This window comes from Cannabis sativa, chromosome 1, assembly GCF_029168945.1.
Source record: "Cannabis sativa cultivar Pink pepper isolate KNU-18-1 chromosome 1, ASM2916894v1, whole genome shotgun sequence".
Taxonomy (NCBI): domain Eukaryota; kingdom Viridiplantae; phylum Streptophyta; class Magnoliopsida; order Rosales; family Cannabaceae; genus Cannabis; species Cannabis sativa.
In genome coordinates this window covers 46,532,409-46,552,223 of record NC_083601.1, presented here as the reverse complement: position 1 = coordinate 46,552,223, position 19,815 = coordinate 46,532,409, and the positions used below count along the sequence as shown (strand labels likewise).

General features: G+C 29.0%; 4 protein-coding genes across 5 annotated transcripts; 2 read left to right on the top strand and 2 right to left on the bottom strand.

Moving 5' to 3' along the window:
• The first annotated feature begins 6,193 nt into the window (after nucleotides 1-6,193).
• Nucleotides 6,194-8,030, top strand: LOC133039190 (glyoxylase I 4-like). The gene is made up of 3 exons (XM_061118025.1): nucleotides 6,194-6,569; nucleotides 6,723-6,828; nucleotides 7,486-8,030. The coding sequence occupies exons 1-3, from the start codon at nucleotides 6,415-6,417 to the stop codon at nucleotides 7,762-7,764; spliced, it is 540 nt and encodes a 179-aa protein (XP_060974008.1). The 5' UTR covers nucleotides 6,194-6,414; the 3' UTR covers nucleotides 7,765-8,030.
• A 1,940-nt stretch (nucleotides 8,031-9,970) lies between these two features.
• Nucleotides 9,971-10,652, bottom strand: LOC115705365 (uncharacterized). Its single transcript, XM_030632695.2, has one exon. It carries the CDS (start codon nucleotides 10,525-10,527, stop codon nucleotides 10,225-10,227), a length of 303 nt encoding a protein of 100 aa, XP_030488555.2. The 5' UTR covers nucleotides 10,528-10,652; the 3' UTR covers nucleotides 9,971-10,224.
• A 2,870-nt stretch (nucleotides 10,653-13,522) lies between these two features.
• On the top strand, nucleotides 13,523-15,225 carry LOC115705327 (peptide deformylase 1A, chloroplastic). The gene is made up of 4 exons (XM_030632638.2): nucleotides 13,523-14,123; nucleotides 14,242-14,331; nucleotides 14,411-14,478; nucleotides 14,664-15,225. Exons 1-4 carry the CDS (start codon nucleotides 13,704-13,706, stop codon nucleotides 14,902-14,904), a joined length of 819 nt encoding a protein of 272 aa, XP_030488498.2. The 5' UTR covers nucleotides 13,523-13,703; the 3' UTR covers nucleotides 14,905-15,225.
• An 83-nt stretch (nucleotides 15,226-15,308) lies between these two features.
• LOC115705280 (probable polygalacturonase At1g80170) lies at nucleotides 15,309-18,139 on the bottom strand. Of its 2 annotated transcripts, XM_030632577.2 has the most exons (9): nucleotides 17,646-18,139; nucleotides 17,172-17,303; nucleotides 16,896-17,066; nucleotides 16,770-16,790; nucleotides 16,451-16,658; nucleotides 16,277-16,358; nucleotides 16,086-16,194; nucleotides 15,881-15,997; nucleotides 15,309-15,785 (listed from the first exon to the last, which is right to left on the bottom strand). In XM_030632577.2, the coding sequence occupies exons 1-9, from the start codon at nucleotides 17,868-17,870 to the stop codon at nucleotides 15,498-15,500; spliced, it is 1,353 nt and encodes a 450-aa protein (XP_030488437.2). In that variant the 5' UTR covers nucleotides 17,871-18,139; the 3' UTR covers nucleotides 15,309-15,497. The 2 variants fall into 2 exon arrangements, with proteins under 2 accessions (XP_030488437.2, XP_030488438.2); XM_030632578.2 differs by lacking the exon at nucleotides 17,172-17,303 and having other exon boundaries at nucleotides 17,646-18,014.
• Nucleotides 18,140-19,815: the final 1,676 nt, after the last annotated feature.

Genomic DNA, 19,815 nt, shown 5'->3' with positions numbered 1-19,815 from the left:
ACTATTGCCTAATAAGAATGCTCATACATATATATATAGTTGGTGGTCAAATTCCCTGCATGCTTGCTAATTAAAGATTCTTTTTATGCACTAGCTAGCTCGTTAATTATAAATTTTATGTGACATTTTAATTACTTTTTTTTTTTTCTGTATATAGTAGTGGTGTGGTGAATGTTGACAAGGATAAGCACAAAAATACTCACGGGAAAGTAATTATCTACTTTGTTTTGAAAAAGACCTTATTATATGTATATATGGTTACCAAGTACTTACCTAAACTCTGTTCTATCGCATTCCATAATTGTGGATTATTATTAGAGAAATGTTAAAAAGTAGCTAGCGTTGATACTATAACTTTTTTGTTGTCATATATATCACTTTTAGTATAATTAAAAATCAGTTTTTTAATATAATTTAATATAACAAGTCTTAAAAATATTACTTATTAGTTGTTGGCACCACATTTGAAAGGTAGGAGTATTTACTAGATCATGTTCAATGGATCTTTGAACCCAACTGATTCAATCTAATTATTTATTAAATATTTGATTTTGTCATCCGATCCAATCTAATATCGAATTGAGTCATTCGATCCAATCTATCCGATCCAATCTGATCCAATAGATATATTGGATTAGATCAATTCTATTGGATGCATTAACTAGCTTATTGGATTTGATAGGATCCATATTCAAATCTATTTTAGCTACTATATAAGTTAATTTTATTAAATATATATAAGAAACATAATTTAAACCTAATAATCTAACATATATACTAAATATTAGTTTAGTCCAACTTAATTCTCATGATCTCATAATAAAACTGTCAAAAAAATAAAACTTATTCAATACGCATTGATAATTTTATTAACGTTTAGAAAGATGAGAATTAATAATTTAGATTTAAAGTTTATTTTCTTTAATTTCAGGTGTTAACAATATATTAAATCAATTAATATAATTTTTAAATAAAATATATTAAATATATAAAAATTATAAATGTATTTTAAAAGTATAAATATAATTGGATGACCATTGGATGATAATTGAATCAGTTCGATTCGGTTATTCACTTGATTAGATATCCTATCTAACAACTGATCCAATTCGATTGAATTTTTAAAATTTACATCCGATCCGATCTAATTATAATGATTAGATATCCAATTTTATTAGATCAATTGAGATTTAATCGGTCGATTACAATTAAATTTGATGACTTTCTACATACTCCTACTACAAATTAGAAAATATCAGATACTACTAGTAACATGTAACAATAATACTCCTCATGGCTTTTTATTCCTTTTCTTAACGTGCATGGTAATGGTATATGTAGTAATGGTTGACAACTGTGTATTTATATTATTATTTGTGTATCTCATTTCATTTATATCCTTATAATTCTTTTCTTATGTCATGTGTCTTTTGTTAATGGATACATATACATGATACATGTAAAGAATATAATAAAAACTAATTAATGATGCGTGTATAGTATATAGATATGATATTTGTCCAGAAAAGTGGGGGAGGAATGTATAATAAATAATTAAGAACAACATATATACCTAACTATATAAATTATATGCCAACTCCTACGATAGCCTACTCCTAAAAATTCACTCATTTGTCTTTAAGAACAAAATAACCACTCTCAATTAATTAATTAATTAAGCGATATTTTATTTATTTAGGGTTTATTAGGTGTTGATTAGGGCCACCAGATTGACACATGAACACTGCACACCCATGTTGTGAGAGCTTCCACTTAAATTATCATAAAAATAATATATATTATGATTAAATAGTTAGTATTTAATTTTGATAATTAACAATATATATGTTAAGCTAATAATAATTACGTACTAATTAACATAATACATCAACAAGTGAGAACATGGACCACGTTAGGTTTCGTTTCACTACTATATATATATTAGCAATATATATATAATCCGATAGATAAACTAAATAATAGTTAATTAGCTCCAATTCATTAGAGCCATATATTTTAATACACATAGATCCATACATGACTGTATACATGCATTTTTTTTTTTGGGTATAATAAATGGCCACATATATTCTTTTTGTGTTTATAACAAAAGCATGCTCCAACATATTCTACGTAATATATATTATATATAATAGGAATGGTGTTGGGCCATATAAGAGAGAAGTGATGATCATTGTCTTGATATTAATTAATTTTTAATTTGGATTATTTATATAATATATACAAATTAAGAGAAATTGAACTACTTCACCTTTATTGCTTCAGTACTTCCAGTAAATATATATTATACTTAATCGCGTGAGAAAAATACGTACTCTATATATTGGGTTCATAATAAGAAATTAATCACCTATATATACATTTACATTTGTCACCCATAATGATCACTACTTAATAATTTTTTATTATAACATTATAGGAGAGAAAATAATTAACTCAACATACGAATATCTAATGAGTTAATCATGTTGATCATACATAAAATTTGAGCAAGCATTTTAGTACTAATTATAGGTTGGCAAATGATGTAGCCGACCACAAAGCATTATTAACAAAAAAAATGATCGTAATATCCATTACTATACATAAATATATATAATGATCTGATATGTATGTACTTTTCTTTTGCCAAAATATGTACGTAAGTGATATATATTTCAGCATATACATTTATATATAAGGTTCCCTATTTATTATAAATGACAACTGAATATATTTTATAGAGCTAATAATACCAAGGGTAGATATTATAAATTAGAGAGTTCAAAATAATATTATAGTAAAACTATATTTAGCCACCCCATAGGCCTTTACCCTCCAATCTCTCTCTTAACAAGAAAAAAATTAAATAGTAGGCCCCTGCAATATAGTTTGCCATATCTCAGATTATTCTTAGTGAAGTATAATGATATTTATTATTAGTATTTAGCAGTACTATAATACCTGAAAAAAAAACACTAAATATATTTTAAAACTAATTAATTCAGAAATTTTGAGTTAATTAATTAGTAAACACATCATATATACATGATAGAGTATGAAAAGGAATTCTCACCTACTAATAATTTCATGTGCAAAGACCATGCATGTTTTTATATAATAACAAAACAAAAGAATTGGTAAAAAACTAAAAATGTCACACAGTACATGATATATAATTAACGAGTACCACTGCATCTGCAACTGGTAATTTTGTGGTCCCACACACTTAACATCTAGCAGTTTGTCGTCTATTACTGTAACTAACACGTTGGAATATTGTATACAGTACACATGTGTATACTGGACCTAGTCTCTGTCTCAAGAGTACATATATATATTATGCATCTCATTGATATTTAAAAATTATCAAATGGTACGTAACTCCAAGTAGCCAGATTTGACAATATATGCTCTTTATTTAATTTTAACAAGTTTAAAATGAATGGATTTTGACATTTTTCACATTCGACACAGTAGTGTCCAAAATAGTAGTGGTGAAGGCTGCTTGGTTAATTAGACATATATTTTTCACAATAATGATGTTGGGATCGATCACTCTTTAGTCCACAAATATATGATATGATCCCTTTCGGTATATGGAAATGTTGACACTTGAGGCTGCCCAAATGATTAACTTTTTGTTACAGAAAATATTGAAAACAGGTTCAAAGAAAAATAGATTTTTTTGAGTATAATTTTTTATATTGTAAATTATTTTCAATTTTTCAAAATTTTAGTAAAACATGCATGCAATAGACTATTTAAATACTCTATTACTATTTAAGTTTTGGTTTTAAAATATTAGTAGAATCATAAAATAAAATGATAATAATAATAACCTTTAGACTTCAGGAAGAAAAGCTAAGCATATAATGAAATTTCTTTTCGTACTTTATATTGTCTTTTACCAAATTAGATGTATTCAATTTCAATATAAATACTTCATCATAAGTTTCTTCATTGAAAAAACTTCATCATGATTTGAATGAAATTGTAAAGAGATGATGTAATTTCCTCCTACTGATCTTATATATCTTCCTATTTTAATTTAATGATTATGATCCTTATATACCTAATACCTATTTGTTTTATTACAATATATTTAATACAGAGAAGAAGAAGTAAAAAGTACAAGCAAAAGTGATATGAATCACAAAAAGATAAATGTATACAGATTAAATTTACAGAAAAGAATGACTTATATATATAAGACAAAATCACACCAAAAATTTGAAAACCTACAAAATAATAAAATTATAAAATATAAGGTACTTGATTAGCACTAAACAAACAAAATGTTAAAAAAAAAATTATACAAGAAAAAATTGTCTAACTCTTTTCCATTTTTTTACAAGAAATAATATTTAATAACAAGAAAAACATAATTTTTAAAAACTTATTGAATAAAATAGTGTCATCATCTATCGAAATTAGTAGGTTTAATCTAACTTTAAGATCTCTCTTATAAGACAAAAAATATAAATAATGAAACACACTAAAAACTATCAATGCAAAGAAAGAATTAGTACACTAAAATTGATAATGATAAATTCAAAAATTGATAATGTTAATGTAAAATAGGACTGTGGACAGATACAAGCAAGGAATTATAGAAGAAAGCACTTGTTATTTGTGTGGAATGGAGCCTGAGACACATGTGACATGACCACCTATTTTTTAGCTAGGTGTGAATTTACAAAATTATTTCAAGTAGTTTGGCTATTTTTTCACACTGAATATAAAGTAGGCTAATTAGTAATTTTTTCTCCCCGAACTTTGACATGTAACAAATCATGCCCCTGAACTTTTTTGGCCGTTAAAAATTCTCCCTGAACTATTGAGATTGTTAAATTTAAGGACTTTTGTCTAATTTTAGTAAAAAAATTCTAACATGGATGAAAGTTCAAGAAGCATGATTTAGTACATATCAAAGTTTGAGAGACATGATTTGGTAGATATCAAAGTCTGGGGAGTATGGTTTAGTACATAAACAATCACTGAAATAATAAAATTGAATGAAATTAGACAAAAGTCCTTAAATTTAACAATCTCAATAGTTCGAGGGGAATTTTTAACGGCCAAAATAGTTCAAGGAGCACGATTTGGTACATGTTAAATAGTTCAAGGAGCACTATTTTAACGGCCAAAATAGTTCAAGTTTAGGGAAAAAAATTACTAATTAGCCTATAAAGTAATATAAAAGTCAAAAGTATTTTGTGAAAAAAAATAACATGCATGTTATTAGTATAGGTAGTATTAATTAATTTATTTAAGCATTTGTTTCTTTATAATAAATTCTGTGTAGTTCTTTTGTGATGGATTACTGAAAATAAAATATACCTTGTTAATATAAATAATACCAAATAATAACATACCTACTCAATCACAAAATCATTACACTTTACCTTTTTCAAACAATGTAAATTTGCACAGCAAACTATCGATTGTCACAAAAATTGTGTCATAAGTAAAAAAGATTGTTATCACTAATATAGGTTATTTAATATTTATCTAATTAATTAGTATTTTTTCTTTTGCTAAATTAATTTATACCAAATAAAAAGGAAAACAAAACTGAAAAAATTAGATCAAAAATTTGAAAATTAATTCTATATTTTTATATAGAAAAGAAATTAATTACAGGAATAATTAATGTTTAATTTTCTTCTCTTTTTTCCTTTTAAGAGCATATATTTTTTATGATCGCCCAAATTTTATTATGAGATAAAAAATCTCTATATAGAGATGATTTAGTGCCGCACGTCACTGTATTAATTTCCTTCCAAAATAATAATAATAATAATGTCATTTTCTTTTTTTCCTTTCGAATAAAAAATAATGTCATTTTCCATACCATACCATACCATGAATCTCCCCTAATCCGAAAACGAACCCATTATTTGCAAATAAAGTCTCCCATAACCTATTTTTTTTAGATCATTACATCAATATTAAAAATAAATAAATAAATAAAATCTCACATCAACACAGAAAAAATTTCCGTTTTCTAAATATTTCTGGGCAATAAAAATATTTAATTACGTGTTTGTGACTCAAAAGAGAATAGTAACAGATTAGTAGTGGTGGTAGTGGTCCGACTCAGCTACGTGGAATCTACGTGTCATGTGATGATATCAATCTGACACGTGGCAACCATGGAGATCCTTCCTCTTCTCTATTTATAGAGAGCACCTACACTCCTTTTCTTCTCAACGTGGATTGCCCTAATTAACTCTCATCCATTTCTTCTTCCTCTCTTCTCTTAATACATTTCTCTTCTCTTTATACACCCAAAAAAAAAACCCCAAATTTTGTCACAGAAATATTCTTAAATTTATCATACATTATTCCGTTGATTAATTTTTTTAATTCAAATTCTTTGGCGGAGCCGTTGAGAGATTTTCCGGGAAAATGAAGGACAGCGTGCAAAACCCTTTGCTTTTGAAATCCTTGAACCACATCTCTCTTGTGTGTAGATCACTCGAGGAATCCATTGATTTTTACCAGAATATTCTTGGCTTTGTTCCTATTAGGAGACCCGGATCATTCGATTTTGACGGTGCATGGTAATTAATTAATTTAATTAAATCATGTTAATATACATATAATGCACTTAATAAAACTCAAAAAAATTATAAATTGAAATTTTAGAGGCTTTATTTTTATTTTCATCAATTATTTTGATTTAAGCATATTTGTATTACTGTTTTTATATATAGGCTATTTGGTCATGGAATTGGAATACATCTTTTGCAGTCTGAGAATCCGGAAAGCATGACGAAGAAGAGTGAAATTAATCCCAAGGATAATCATATTTCCTTCCAGGTAATTAATTAATTATTAAATTACTGAATTTAATACATAATTACCCTTTACTCATTGAAATTTTCTTAGTTGTGTAATATATTTTGTTTCTTTTAATTTTGTCATGTACAATAAAGTAGTTTTGAGCACGTCTTGATAATGATGATCTTTATTTGTAAATAAATTGGATTAATTGTATTTAGTATCGGACATATATATAATTCCAAAATAGTCAGCTTTATTTTTTTAAAACGTACGTATTTAAGTTGACAACAGGTTGGATGAATCATGAAAACATTGATATGTGATAAGAGAAAACTGACAAATTTGAGCTGTCAACTCTCAAACGTAACAATATATTTTTTTAGGTTGCAAGTCTACACTGAGTATCTATTTTATTTAAGAATACTTTTGAATTAATTTAGTATATAGTACTGAAAAAAATATTAGAATTTTATTTTTGCCAAAATTGTCACATATTAAATTCTTTCTTTGTATTGGCTAACAGTCAATTATTCAACAACAACAAAATATTTTTATACACTTGCTCAAGCAAACGCCAGGTGTTTTGAGAAACAGAAATGGAGCCCCAATTTGAATATGGGGTCTCATTTAATAATTTTTTAGAGAATATAGCTATATTCATTACTTAATTAATTGTTGTTTTTGAATGGGCAGTGCGAGAGTATGGGAGCAGTGGAGAAAAAGCTCACAGAAATGGGAATAAAGTACGTGAGAGCCAAGGTAGAAGAGGGTGGAATCTATGTGTTTCAGTTATTTTTTCACGACCCAGATGGGTTCATGATCGAAATATGTGACTGTGACAATCTTCCAGTCATCCCATTAGCCGGGGAGATGGCTCGGTCATGCTCCCGTATCAACCTCCAGATCTTGGGCCAGCAGACCCTGCAACCACAGCCAGTCGTACAACTCTTCAGTGGCACCACAAAACACTGAATAAAATTAATTAATTAATTAATTATTATTATTATTACTCGTCTTTGTTTAATTCTACTGTGCTCTCACTCGTGATCTGTCACGACTCAAATTGTTTGAGCCGATTGGGTGAGTGAGTGAGTGAGTGAATAGTAGTAGTATGTAGTGGGGCTGTTCAGTGTGATGTTGGTTTTTTGTGTAGTGTTTGTGTACTGTAAACTTGTTTTGTGATTATAATTAAGACAATAAATATAGGGTGATTGTCATCATTCTGTCTTTAGCTGGAATCTTTGTGCTTGATCTCATTACTGGTTTTCTTTTTTTATTTCTTAATTATAATATTCATGACGAATCCTTTAAGATTTTCAAGTTTTCTATCTGAGCTGGCAAGGTTCTAGACTTTTCTAATTTTCTTTTATAAGGAAAAAAGTGAATTCATCCGTTTTATATTATTTCCTTTTAAAAATAAAAATAAAAACTAATTTAGTTAATCTGATATACCATTAGAAACAAACTAGAATCAAAATTAATTGTGAAAAATTAGTATTCCATAATAATTACCAATTCAACTAATTATTTTTCTTAAATACTATTAACCAATTTTCTTTTCCTTAAAATACTCTTAAATAAATTATACCATTTAATAATCAGTCATGCATGGTATGTTTGATGTAATTTTATAAAAAAAAAACGCACTTAATTATTTTCCTATTTAATACTAGCCTGGCTTCAAAATATGATAATTAATATTATTTATTGTGTGATATTTAGATATATACATTTTGATTTTGTGGTGTAAATTAAATTTTTTGTTAATTTTCTATAGTTGTTAATATTAATGACTTTTTATTTTTGTACTAATAAATTAAGTTAAAAATAATTTTAGGTAATATTTGTTGATTGAATATATGTTTAGACAATTTATGTTGATACTTATATTGGTAGTTTTTCTTCAACTCCAACGATTCCAATTTGATTTTGGTTTTATAAACATTTGTCGTTTTGTCATCGTGGAATTTTTGTGAAATGCGTTAAAGTAGACTCTTCTTGTGTTTTTTTTCTTTTCCTTATATATAGATTTTTTTGAAATATGGTTTTTCCTCTGCTGAAGATGATGATGTCGTTTTTTAAGCTTGTCTATTACAAAAATTTTATAATTATTATTATTATTATTATTATTATTATTATTATTATTATTATTATTATTATTATTATTATTATTATTATTATTATTTTGCTAAAATACAGACTTCATTCAACAAAAGAAGAAATCAGAACTGGAAAGTAGTAGTGGAAACGAAACATCTTTCTGCCCTTCCAAAACAGAAAGCATCATTATGTCGTTTTTGTATGAATCAGTCGCTGACCATTCACCCTCTTATTATTTGTCGTTTTTTGAGAATGATAAAAATAAATAATTAAACATAAAAATAAGAAGAATTATTAAATCCTTAAAACTTAAATATTTAAACATAGATTATTAAAATGGAACAAAGAATTACTATTATTAAAACTAAATAAGAAAATACTTGAAAATTGTAGATTGGGCGTTTGGTAATTGGTATAGTGTTCAAAAATTTGATTTAACTAGAATAATAAAACTGAATATATGTAGTTATTTAAAAACTTTGGTTATACATGATTACTATTAATTCAATTATATTGTTTGGTTGAACACAATAATCTAATAAATTATTGTAAAAAAATTATATAAAAATATTAGCATATTAAATCCAAGATGTAATACTTAGAATCCACATTTTTTAAAAGGATTTAAGATTTACAGATTAATTTTGTTTTCATAGTAATAATAATCCTGTCCTTAAAATAGAAAAATCACATAAATGTAAAAAATTACAATTTCTATTAAAACATTACTTCATACCAAAGAGTCCATCAGATTGTAACTAATTATATAGACCTGACATATATATGCCAAGCTGAAAAAAATAAAAGAAAGAAAGAAAGAAACAAAACAGAACTTAATTCATGTGAAATGATTCTCGTCTTGTATATATAGGAAATAATAATTAGTATAAAATTAAGCAAAACAGCTAGCTAGGCAGAGGAGGGTATCGAATAAAATGTTTCAATTTATATCTTATTTTTGCTCAGAATCATGTCCACTATACTAATCAAAGAGATTATTAGACAAAATCTCATTATTTATTGAGAAAATAAACCTGTCCTCATATCATAATGATGAAAAAAAATTCACAAAATAATATACATATAATATTAATTTCATGTATTATTTGCTTATTATGAAAAGGTACGTTGTACATGTTAATTATTGTTCACACTCATATAATATATGCTTATTTCGATCATGATGATCATATCCCCTCTAAAAAAAATATACATCAAAGTTCCTTAAGAGGGAGATTATTAATTAAGACATTATTAATTCATAAGCAAACCAAAAAAAAAAAAATACATATAGAATAAATATTATATGATATAATAATAATTAGTATTTAATTAGAGGCCTCTAGCAAGCATTTGGTGGTAATTATCAATGGAATCGAGCCTCTGAATCAAGAGTTGTTGCCTAAACTTTTTGATGAAAGCATCTGCACTTTCATTAATATCCATCGACGCCTTACTCTCTAGCTTATAATTACTACTGCTTGTCGTTTCTTTCTTCTCTGCACCATTAAACGACGTCGTATTATTATTAGTGGTATAGCCTCTTACCTTCTCTGATGATCTAATTTCATTTGGATTAATTGGGCCATAATAATGGCGAACCGGAGGCATGTAATTACCGTTGCTGTTCTTCATAATTAATTAATGGCTTAATTAATTTCTTTTGATGATGATGATGATGAGAATGATTTTCTTCTCTCGAACCAAAACTATAAGAAATTATGTTAGTGTTTTTTTTGGATGATGGGTTCGTAATGCTTTCGACCTATATTTATAAGGCCCAAAAAAATATAGTTTTTATTTAATTTATATTATTTTATACGTGTACGTGTACGTGAGCTGTCTCCTATATGCAATTGAAAAATCACTTTTTCTAGGTAAGTAAATAAAAAAATAAAAAAAATATAGGGACTAGCTTAAGCTATATAGTATATCTAATAATGTTTGAAAGTTTGTACACAGTCAAACTGAGGTTACTTATCAGATTCCTTTTTTCTTAGACAATTCTAGTAGTTCTAATCGCCTTTTTGGTTTTAACCCTTTTACGTAAACTCTTCATTCATATAAAAAAAAAGAACTTTATAATTTGAATGCTTGTGGCAAGTCAAAAACAATGAAACAAGAATTTTAAGTTAAGCTGAACAAAATGGTTTTAATAATTAAATAAATGTTATATTTTGTATGATTTTATCAAAAATATATAAATGAAAAATTTCGTCATTGTCTCACATTATTTATATGTTAGTAATTTGCGGTATTTATATTACACTGATAAATAACTAAGCTTAATTAATTATAAGATTTTAGTAATTTTATAAATGTCATTTTTTTGATTTTATATAAAAAAAAAACAATTATAAGTTAAACCCTTTAATTAAATATATTCACATTTACATATAAGTATAATAAATAGTTGTGTAAGATTATGATTTATGTAATATTGCATAATAGTTTAGATATAATAATTAAGGTGGGCACAGCTTGTGTGAATGGATCGAGTTTTGACTTTTCAAAATTAATTAAATAAGACTAATTAGTAATGATTTAGAAGAAGTAATCATAGGTTATAACATGCTTATATCTGTAACGTTGAAATGAGTCTTGCGGCTTAAGCCATGCAAGGATTAGGGGACCGAAAGGTGCCTAATTAATTGAAGCAATTTTTGCCGACTACTCAAGAAACCAACTAACTTCTCATCATTTTCTAAGGAAAAAATAATAGTTGTAAAAGAGGTTTTCTTTTTTCTTTTGTTTCTTTTAGAGAGAGATCTAGAGAAAGAATAATAATATATATTATAATTAAATACATATATAAGGCATCTATACCTAATTATTATTAATAAACTGCCTAATATGAATGAAGGAAAAGGAGCCAAATACATCGTATATGGTAATGGAATGTAAATAAAAATATTTATTATGAGTTGAATTAAGGTTGGGTTGAATATATAGAAAGAGCATTGTTATTAGCCACTAGTGGTGCCTAGCACATTTGCGACATGTCGCGTTGCAATTAATTAGCGATACTCTTTAAAAACTATTATGTTAAATTATAAGGGACCCGATACTTAGTTGAACCAATAGCGATATTAACACATAGAAAGGTGCTAAGTACTACTGTTGCCCTTTAACATTTCTCGTATAGAAACTACAAAGGCACATGTTTGCATTCAATTGAGGCGGTATGGTTGGTATTGTCAGCCATATGGGTGACCCAGTGCCCCAGCTTAAGGATGAAATTCTTTTATATTATGGGTATGGCCTAACTCCAAACCATACCTTTCTTTTATTCTCTTTTCAAGCTTTGACAATTTATATATAGCTACACAAAGAGAATCATTATATATTTATACCCATGAAATAAATAAATATATGTATATAGTTAAGTTTAATTATTGTTCGAAGTATCTATTTTTCAACTTACTATAGATGTATCATTTTATTATTTTAGGAGAATTTTCAAAAATCCTAATTAGAACTTTGAAGAAAAGTATCAAAAATACGAAAAGAATAAATTACAAAAGTGTACAGAGGGATATTTTTTTTTTTTAACATAAATTCAGGGATAATTCTAAATATGATATTTATATTTCTGTTAACGAATTTTTTTAAATTTGTAACCGTACACTGTACAGATCTTTTTCTTTTTTAACTGAAGTTTACAATTTTAAGTTAAATTTTTGCTGTTACACAGCATTGATATAAATTGACATTGTTTTCTTTAAAATCTGAATAAAAAGGAAAGGAACTTGTTTTCTCATAAATCTGTTTCCAGCAAATTTAGTTGTAATGTCTCCTTAGTTGCATCTTTTAACTAACATTCTTTATATATATAACTACGAAATATCATGTTACTTTACAAAAAGTTTGACTATAATAAGAGGATTCACGAAATGTGGTAACAGTAACAAAAATTAAACTACCTTTTTCTTAAAAAGAAAAAAAAAACTAAACTAGTTTGTTAAAACAACAAATATATATAACTAACTTTTTTTCTTTCTAAAATAATTAGTTTAGGATTGATTTTCATGTAGTTAATTATGAACTTATGATTTAAGATACTAACTAGTAATGTCTAGCAAGTTTTGTAACTAGTTATTGAAAATATTATAATTAAGGATTGGATCTCATCACCAGGGAAAATTTTGATTGGGCCTAGGTGATTTATTTATATATTTATTAATTAATTTTATTTGTAAGTGTGTGTGACTCTTTGTTGTTGTTGTTACACATATCTGTTTTGAAAGAATTGTCTTTTAGAAACTCGTCACAAAAATGATAAAGTTTTATGACCAGTTGGTCATTTAATTTATAACCACCATTCTAAATTATTAGATTACATTTTACGAAATCATTATAAGAAAGCAAGATGATCATGATTCATATTTCATGATTTAAAAATGATATTATTATACCTGTTTTCAAAAAGATAATTATTATACCGATAATGTATGCGATCAAAATATAATATTGGTAATTGATACGTGTTTCGTGTGATGTGTGTGAAGGGTATGTCAGTAACTTAGTTACCTACAGCTTTCAACCTTATCATTTGGGCCATTCCCAGGCCCTTTTTGGACCTACATAGTACCCCTTTCATTCCCTCCAATTGAGGCCCTTTTTCAGCCCATCAAACCCCTGCCTCATCAGGTGCAACATAAAGCCCAAGCCCAAGCCCAAGCCCAAGCTTACAAATACAAACCCCCGAACTATCTTCACGATGGCATATTCGTAATTTCGGCGTCGTTAAACCTTGTGTCAAACACAGTCCTTTACCAGTAAAACGTGATTCATATTTCATACAATTGTTCATGGCTATGGAGATCGCCTACCGACTCTCATTCCGTCTCCTTCCACTACTTCAATCTGAAAAGTGCCTAAACCCCGGCGTTTTCAACCCAATTTTCAGAAAATCATGTGCTCCCGTTTTGGGTCATGTACACCAAGAACTGCCATCCAATACTATATTCACGAACCGGAGAAGTTACAGTCGGGCGTCCCCGTCAATTGCCAGAGCAGGCTGGCTTTTGGGTCTTGGAGAAAAGAAGAAGACAAGCTTGCCCGATATAGTCAAAGCGGGTGACCCGGTTTTGCACGAACCCGCGAAAGAAGTTGAGGTCGGAGAAATTGGGTCAGATAAGATCCAAAAGATAATTGATGATATGGTTGCGGCGATGAGGAAAGCTCCTGGGGTTGGTCTTGCGGCTCCACAGATTGGAGTACCCTTAAGGGTCAGTTTTTGGATATTAATTTTAAATTTATTTTCTTTGTCCATGCTTGTTTGGTTACTGAGAAAATGCATGAATGAAAAGATATAACTTTACTGTTCTGATACTTAAATGATTGCAGATAGTTGTTTTGGAAGATACTAAGGAATACATTAGCTATGCACCTAAGGAAGAGACTAAAGCACAAGACAGACGCCCTTTTGATCTTCTGGTATGTTAGTTTTGATTGGGAGAGAAGACTTTTTTTCACATTACCTCGAGTATCACTACATGTTGGTTGGTTTGGACAGGTGATTATTAACCCAAAGCTTAAAAAGAAAAGCAAGAGGACTGCAATGTTTTTTGAAGGGTGCTTAAGGTAAATCTACAATTGACTTTATCCAGTGGTGATAATGTTTTGTTCTATCAAAGCATGGAAAACAGGATTCTAACTGAATGAATAGATACTTGAATTGTTGAAAATATCTCAACTTGACATGTCTGAGCTTAATTTCATATCATTTGGGGTTGTCGATTTTGTTCATTTTTTGGGGTGTTTTGCAGTGTTGATGGATTTAGAGCAATGGTGGAGAGATGCCTTGATGTTGAAGTTTCTGGTTTGGATCGTTATGGCAATCCCATCAAAATAGATGCTTCAGGTTGGCAAGCTCGTATTTTACAGCACGAGTGTGATCATTTAGAGGGAACTCTTTATGTTGATACAATGGTGCCTAAAACATTCAGGACGGTAGAAAACTTAGATTTGCCTCTAGCAGATGGATGCCCCAAGCTTGGAGTTCGCTAGCTTATCGTTTTGAAAAAAATCTAGATAATTTGATGCAAGGGGATAAAGATTGAGTTTCACATACATTTTGCTTGGATTATTGGACTCCTTTGTGCAAGTTTGTTCTGTTGTAAATCAAAATTCATTTGTTCTCGAGCAAGGTGTAACCGCATTAGGAAAGTGGCCATCTCTGTTCAATTCTGAGTGTCAGTTTTCAGTCATGAATAACCAGATAAAGATCTGAATGTGTTATATACATTCAGCCTAATTTTTGTAATTGGGATTATTGTACAAGTTTATTTGAATCATAATGATATATAAAAGAGGCATTTTCCCACCAAAGATGTTTTTGTAGTTACTAGTTACCTCATTTGTATCTTTTCTATCAACAATGATAAATGGCCCTTTATCAGTTATCATGAATCTGAGCAAAATAAAAAGTTGTATGATTTTATTAACAAACAATTGGATATTTACATCGCCATCCTTATCAAAATGCTTATAAATATTATTTACAACAATTATAGTATAAAAATCTGAGAACAAACTCCCCTTCTCAAAATATGGTTGTATAAATAATCACTCGGCCACGTTTCTGAAAATGGCAAGCTATATTAACTGCTCTGTACGCGTGAATAGCTATTTGATATTCCTGGCTCTTTGATGAAGCCATCAAAGACTGAAAAACAAGCTGGTGGATCAACTAAACCGAAACTTGAGCCATATGCCTCCCAACAAGAGGACCTGGTCGTTTCGCCAATGCATGATTGAAGTTGAACATCTTCTAAATACAACCCTTCACAGGGTAAGTCATCACTGCAAGTAAATTGTATTGCTTCCTCTGTGGCAGAAGTCCCTTTAATGTGAATGAAAGATATGTTCTTCACTTTAACCGCCATAGTCTGCTTCTCCAAAAACATGTTAAGTTAGCTTTAGTTAGCATTATTATTTGAGAGAAGGAACTGATGGCATAAGCTGCCACTGACAAAATTCCTACCTGGTTGTGGCATGGTGTCTGAGAGTCACAGTAATATTGATCTATTATAATTGGATTTGATACATTCTCCATTAACACGTTTTTGAATAAAATCTTTGAAGCAAAACCACTCCCACCCTTAAAAAACATTGAAAAGAAATATTAGATTCAACCGTAATGAACTGCTCTAGGAGTTAGAGGGTGCCAGCTTGGTTCAAAAACTTACCTGCCAAGTTTTAATCCTCAACCCATTTTCAGTATTGAACAAGAAAGCCCCATCTACCGTTACATCATGCACATTTGACCATGACTTTGACTTTCCCAAGCTTCCAATACTATGGATGTAGGTTAGAGTCAGTTAAGGTGATCTTTGATACATATATAATCTTGTTTTATTAAAAAAGAAAAGCCCTTTACCTAACCCCATGACCTGGGCCACAGGAAATATCACGTATCATAATCCGTGAAGAATTACCAACAATAGAAATGCAGTCATCACCTAAACAAGAGAATTTTTTATTGCCAATGTCAAACTCAAGACATATAGTTCATAGGGTGTGCTGACATTGTCAAGGTGATGCTCTGACTGACCTGTTTTGAATATGCTGTGTTTGATCTCAACGCTTCTTGATGAGCTAATGTGGACTGCATCAGTGTTAGGACTAGAACCAGGTGCAACGAGTTTGAGGTATGACGCTAAAACCCGGATACAGTTAGTGAATGCCATGTGCATTTGTTGGCTATCAACAAGCATTAGGTCCTTCACTTTCAGATTCTTACATTTGTGGAATGTAATAGCCTGAATTGTAATTGATACTAATCTAAGATTGTAATCTCAGCTGAAGTGCAGATAAGAAAAATGAAATTTAAAACAAAACTGCATGTTCATAAACAATATAGTAACACTTACAGTAGGAGCATGTCGACATGGCTGAAACACCCCCAAGAAAAGAAAGAACAATCTCTTAGAACAAGTCATGAAAAACTAATATGTAGAACAAACATGAATGAAAGGACACAAGATAGATTGTAATACTTTTTTTGGGTTGCGCTTGCAAGACCGAGACCACCATTCATGTCCCATCCCATTGATTGTGCCTCCTCCTTCAATGGTGAGGTGGTTCACCTCATAGAAGTAAAGCCATTTACGTGCATTCAAACCAGACCAGGCTTTGGGATCTTTTGGAGCAGTGATGGTTCCAGATATCTACAAAAAGAAATACAATACATATAATAAAAGTAGTAATGACAAAATGTGAAAAGAAAGTATATGAAGAAAGAAGAGGACTTTCTGAAACGTATTGGCTCATACCCTTATAGTGACCTTTGAACGACAAGGCCCTCCAAGATAAATAGGATAAATTAAGTAAGTATTTCTAGCAGGGACTACAATGGTTGTCTTCACAGAAAATGAACAAGCTTTCTCCCAAGCTTTTATCAAAGCCTGAAGAAATCAAATATGAAATGATCACATAACAAAAGATGGCACACAATGCATAACACCAAAAGTATACAAATAACTCTTTAAAATTCTCATCATAATAATAACTTATAATATAGGAATTCCCTAAACAATTGAACTGTTTAGAGTAGGTGGTAAATATTAATTTGATAATGTGATTAAGTGACCCCACAGCCACATGGATAGTAAGTTTTATGTATTTTTAACGCTAGATCAATTGACCAAAATCTATAACCAAACATTAAAAATGATTAATACAATAACTAATATGTTAGGAAACGAATTGTTTAAAAAAAAAAAAAAAACAATACCCAAAAATAGTACCTTGGTATCATTATGAATACCATCTCCCTTGGCACCAAAATCACAAAGGGAAAGAACCCTTTTGGATCTGAGTGGAGTTGTTGGTGACCCATATTGTGGGAGCTGTAAAAGAGAGTCGAACCCTTCTGTACATCTGAATTGGGAGATCCAAAATCCGACCACGCAAAGAACAGCTATGGCATTGACATGAAATGTCGAAGAAGAATAAAGTCTGAAGCTTCCCATGATGAAGGAGAGAATAGATACAGTACTGTACAGGAGTCTTAGCTAGCTACCATTGTTGTTTGAACAATCTAGAGCTTAGAACATCTCACTGTTCCAAAATGTCGGCAATATTTATATAATTTGTTTCTTTTTTCCATATTTTTACAAACGATGTTACTTAGTGGAGAAGAGAAAGTAAACGAGATCATTACACGACATGCCGTTTCTTGAAAGAAATTATACGACAAATCGTTTAGATACGAAGTTTTGAATCTTCTTACTTATAATGTTTTGAGTTTTGGGGGTAAAGTTACACTTTATTCTTGCTATTTTTAGTAAGAAAATAATGCATCTTCTATTATTATTATAAATCAAATTAACTATATTTCAAAGGGTAAATACCATTTATGAAAAAGTTACAGATTGAATCCTGTGTTTTGTTAAATAACAAAATAGATCATGTATTTTCTAAAATAGTAAAAATATGACCCTAAGCTTAATTTTTGATAATTTTTTTTTTAATACAACCAACTTGAAGACAATGCTTAATACGAACAGATACAATAAATGTAAACAGTTTTGTCATAGCATTTTTAGATCGGATTATAATTAAACTTTATTTTGATAAAAAATCAATTCAGGGTCTTATATGTACTATTTTAGAAAATACAAAGTCTATTTTGTCATTTAATAAAACACAGAGTCCAATTGATAATTTTTGTAAAACAGAGGGTCCAAAATAGTATTTACCCTATTTCAAAACATTAAGTTGGCATTTAGCAGAAACTATCACAATTTAGTAATGAGTTTGTAGTACTAGGCTATATTCTTCATTTGTTATTTAAGAAGGGGTAAGTTGAAAAATGCATCTTTTATTCATCAATTAATCAAATTTACCTCTAATTTTATATTTATTTGAAACATACCTCTTTTTATATGTATTGTACCTAAAATATCCTTACATAAGAGAATCACATGGAGAGTATCTTGAAGTGACAGGGGCAAAATTGGTACAATGTTTAAAAAAAGAGGTAAAAATGATAGATTTTAAAAAAGAAGGTAAAAATAAAAGAGGACAATATAAAAAGGGTATAGAATGTAATTTCCTCATTTAAGAATGTAGCTGAGATTTCTTTTGTGTATCATAAAATAATTGGGGTTGCTCACCCTTTAACTAATTATACTTTAATGAATAAAGGTAGTGTCATGTAGATTGAGTTAATATGATTGTGCTATTCTAACATGACTTGCACTCCCTTGTAATTTTTTTTTTTTTTAAAAAAAACATTAATAGTTTTCATATATTTTTGTGTGGTGCTCAACAATATTATATCTATATGGGTTACCCATCAAATTATATTATTTAAAACCAAGTCGAGAAAAACTGTGCTCAACACTATATGACCAACTAGCAATTAAATTATCTCATTGGCTTACCAATGTCAATAGTATGCTTTAATTTAGTTTATTATTATCATGGTATCAAATTTAATTTATTTTCCGAAAAAAAAATTATCTTTTACAAATACAGACTAATTAGGCCTTTAGTCAATGGGGGTCTTCTAAATGGGCTTGCCCTTGATTTGGATGAACACCGAACTGGGCTTGAGTGTGTTTACATTGCTATACTAATTTTTGCTATTATTTTACAAAAATACTGCCACGTGATATTTTTTTTTACATTTTTACTGTATTTTTTTATAAGTTTCATACTGCAGTATACTGTGTTAAGTTTTCACTGTTGTTCTACTGGTATTTTTTTATTGTTCTACTGTTATTTTGAGTTGTTCTGTTTTGTGTTCTACTGATGTTTTATAAAAACACAGTATTTTTTAAAAGATTTCCGTGTGACAGGATTTTTGTAAAAATTAACCAAAATCTCAGTATTTTTGTAAATTTCCCTATTAAGAGTTAAAATTGACAGTGGAACTTGAAATTGAGCTGTTTGGGAAACTTTATAAAGAAT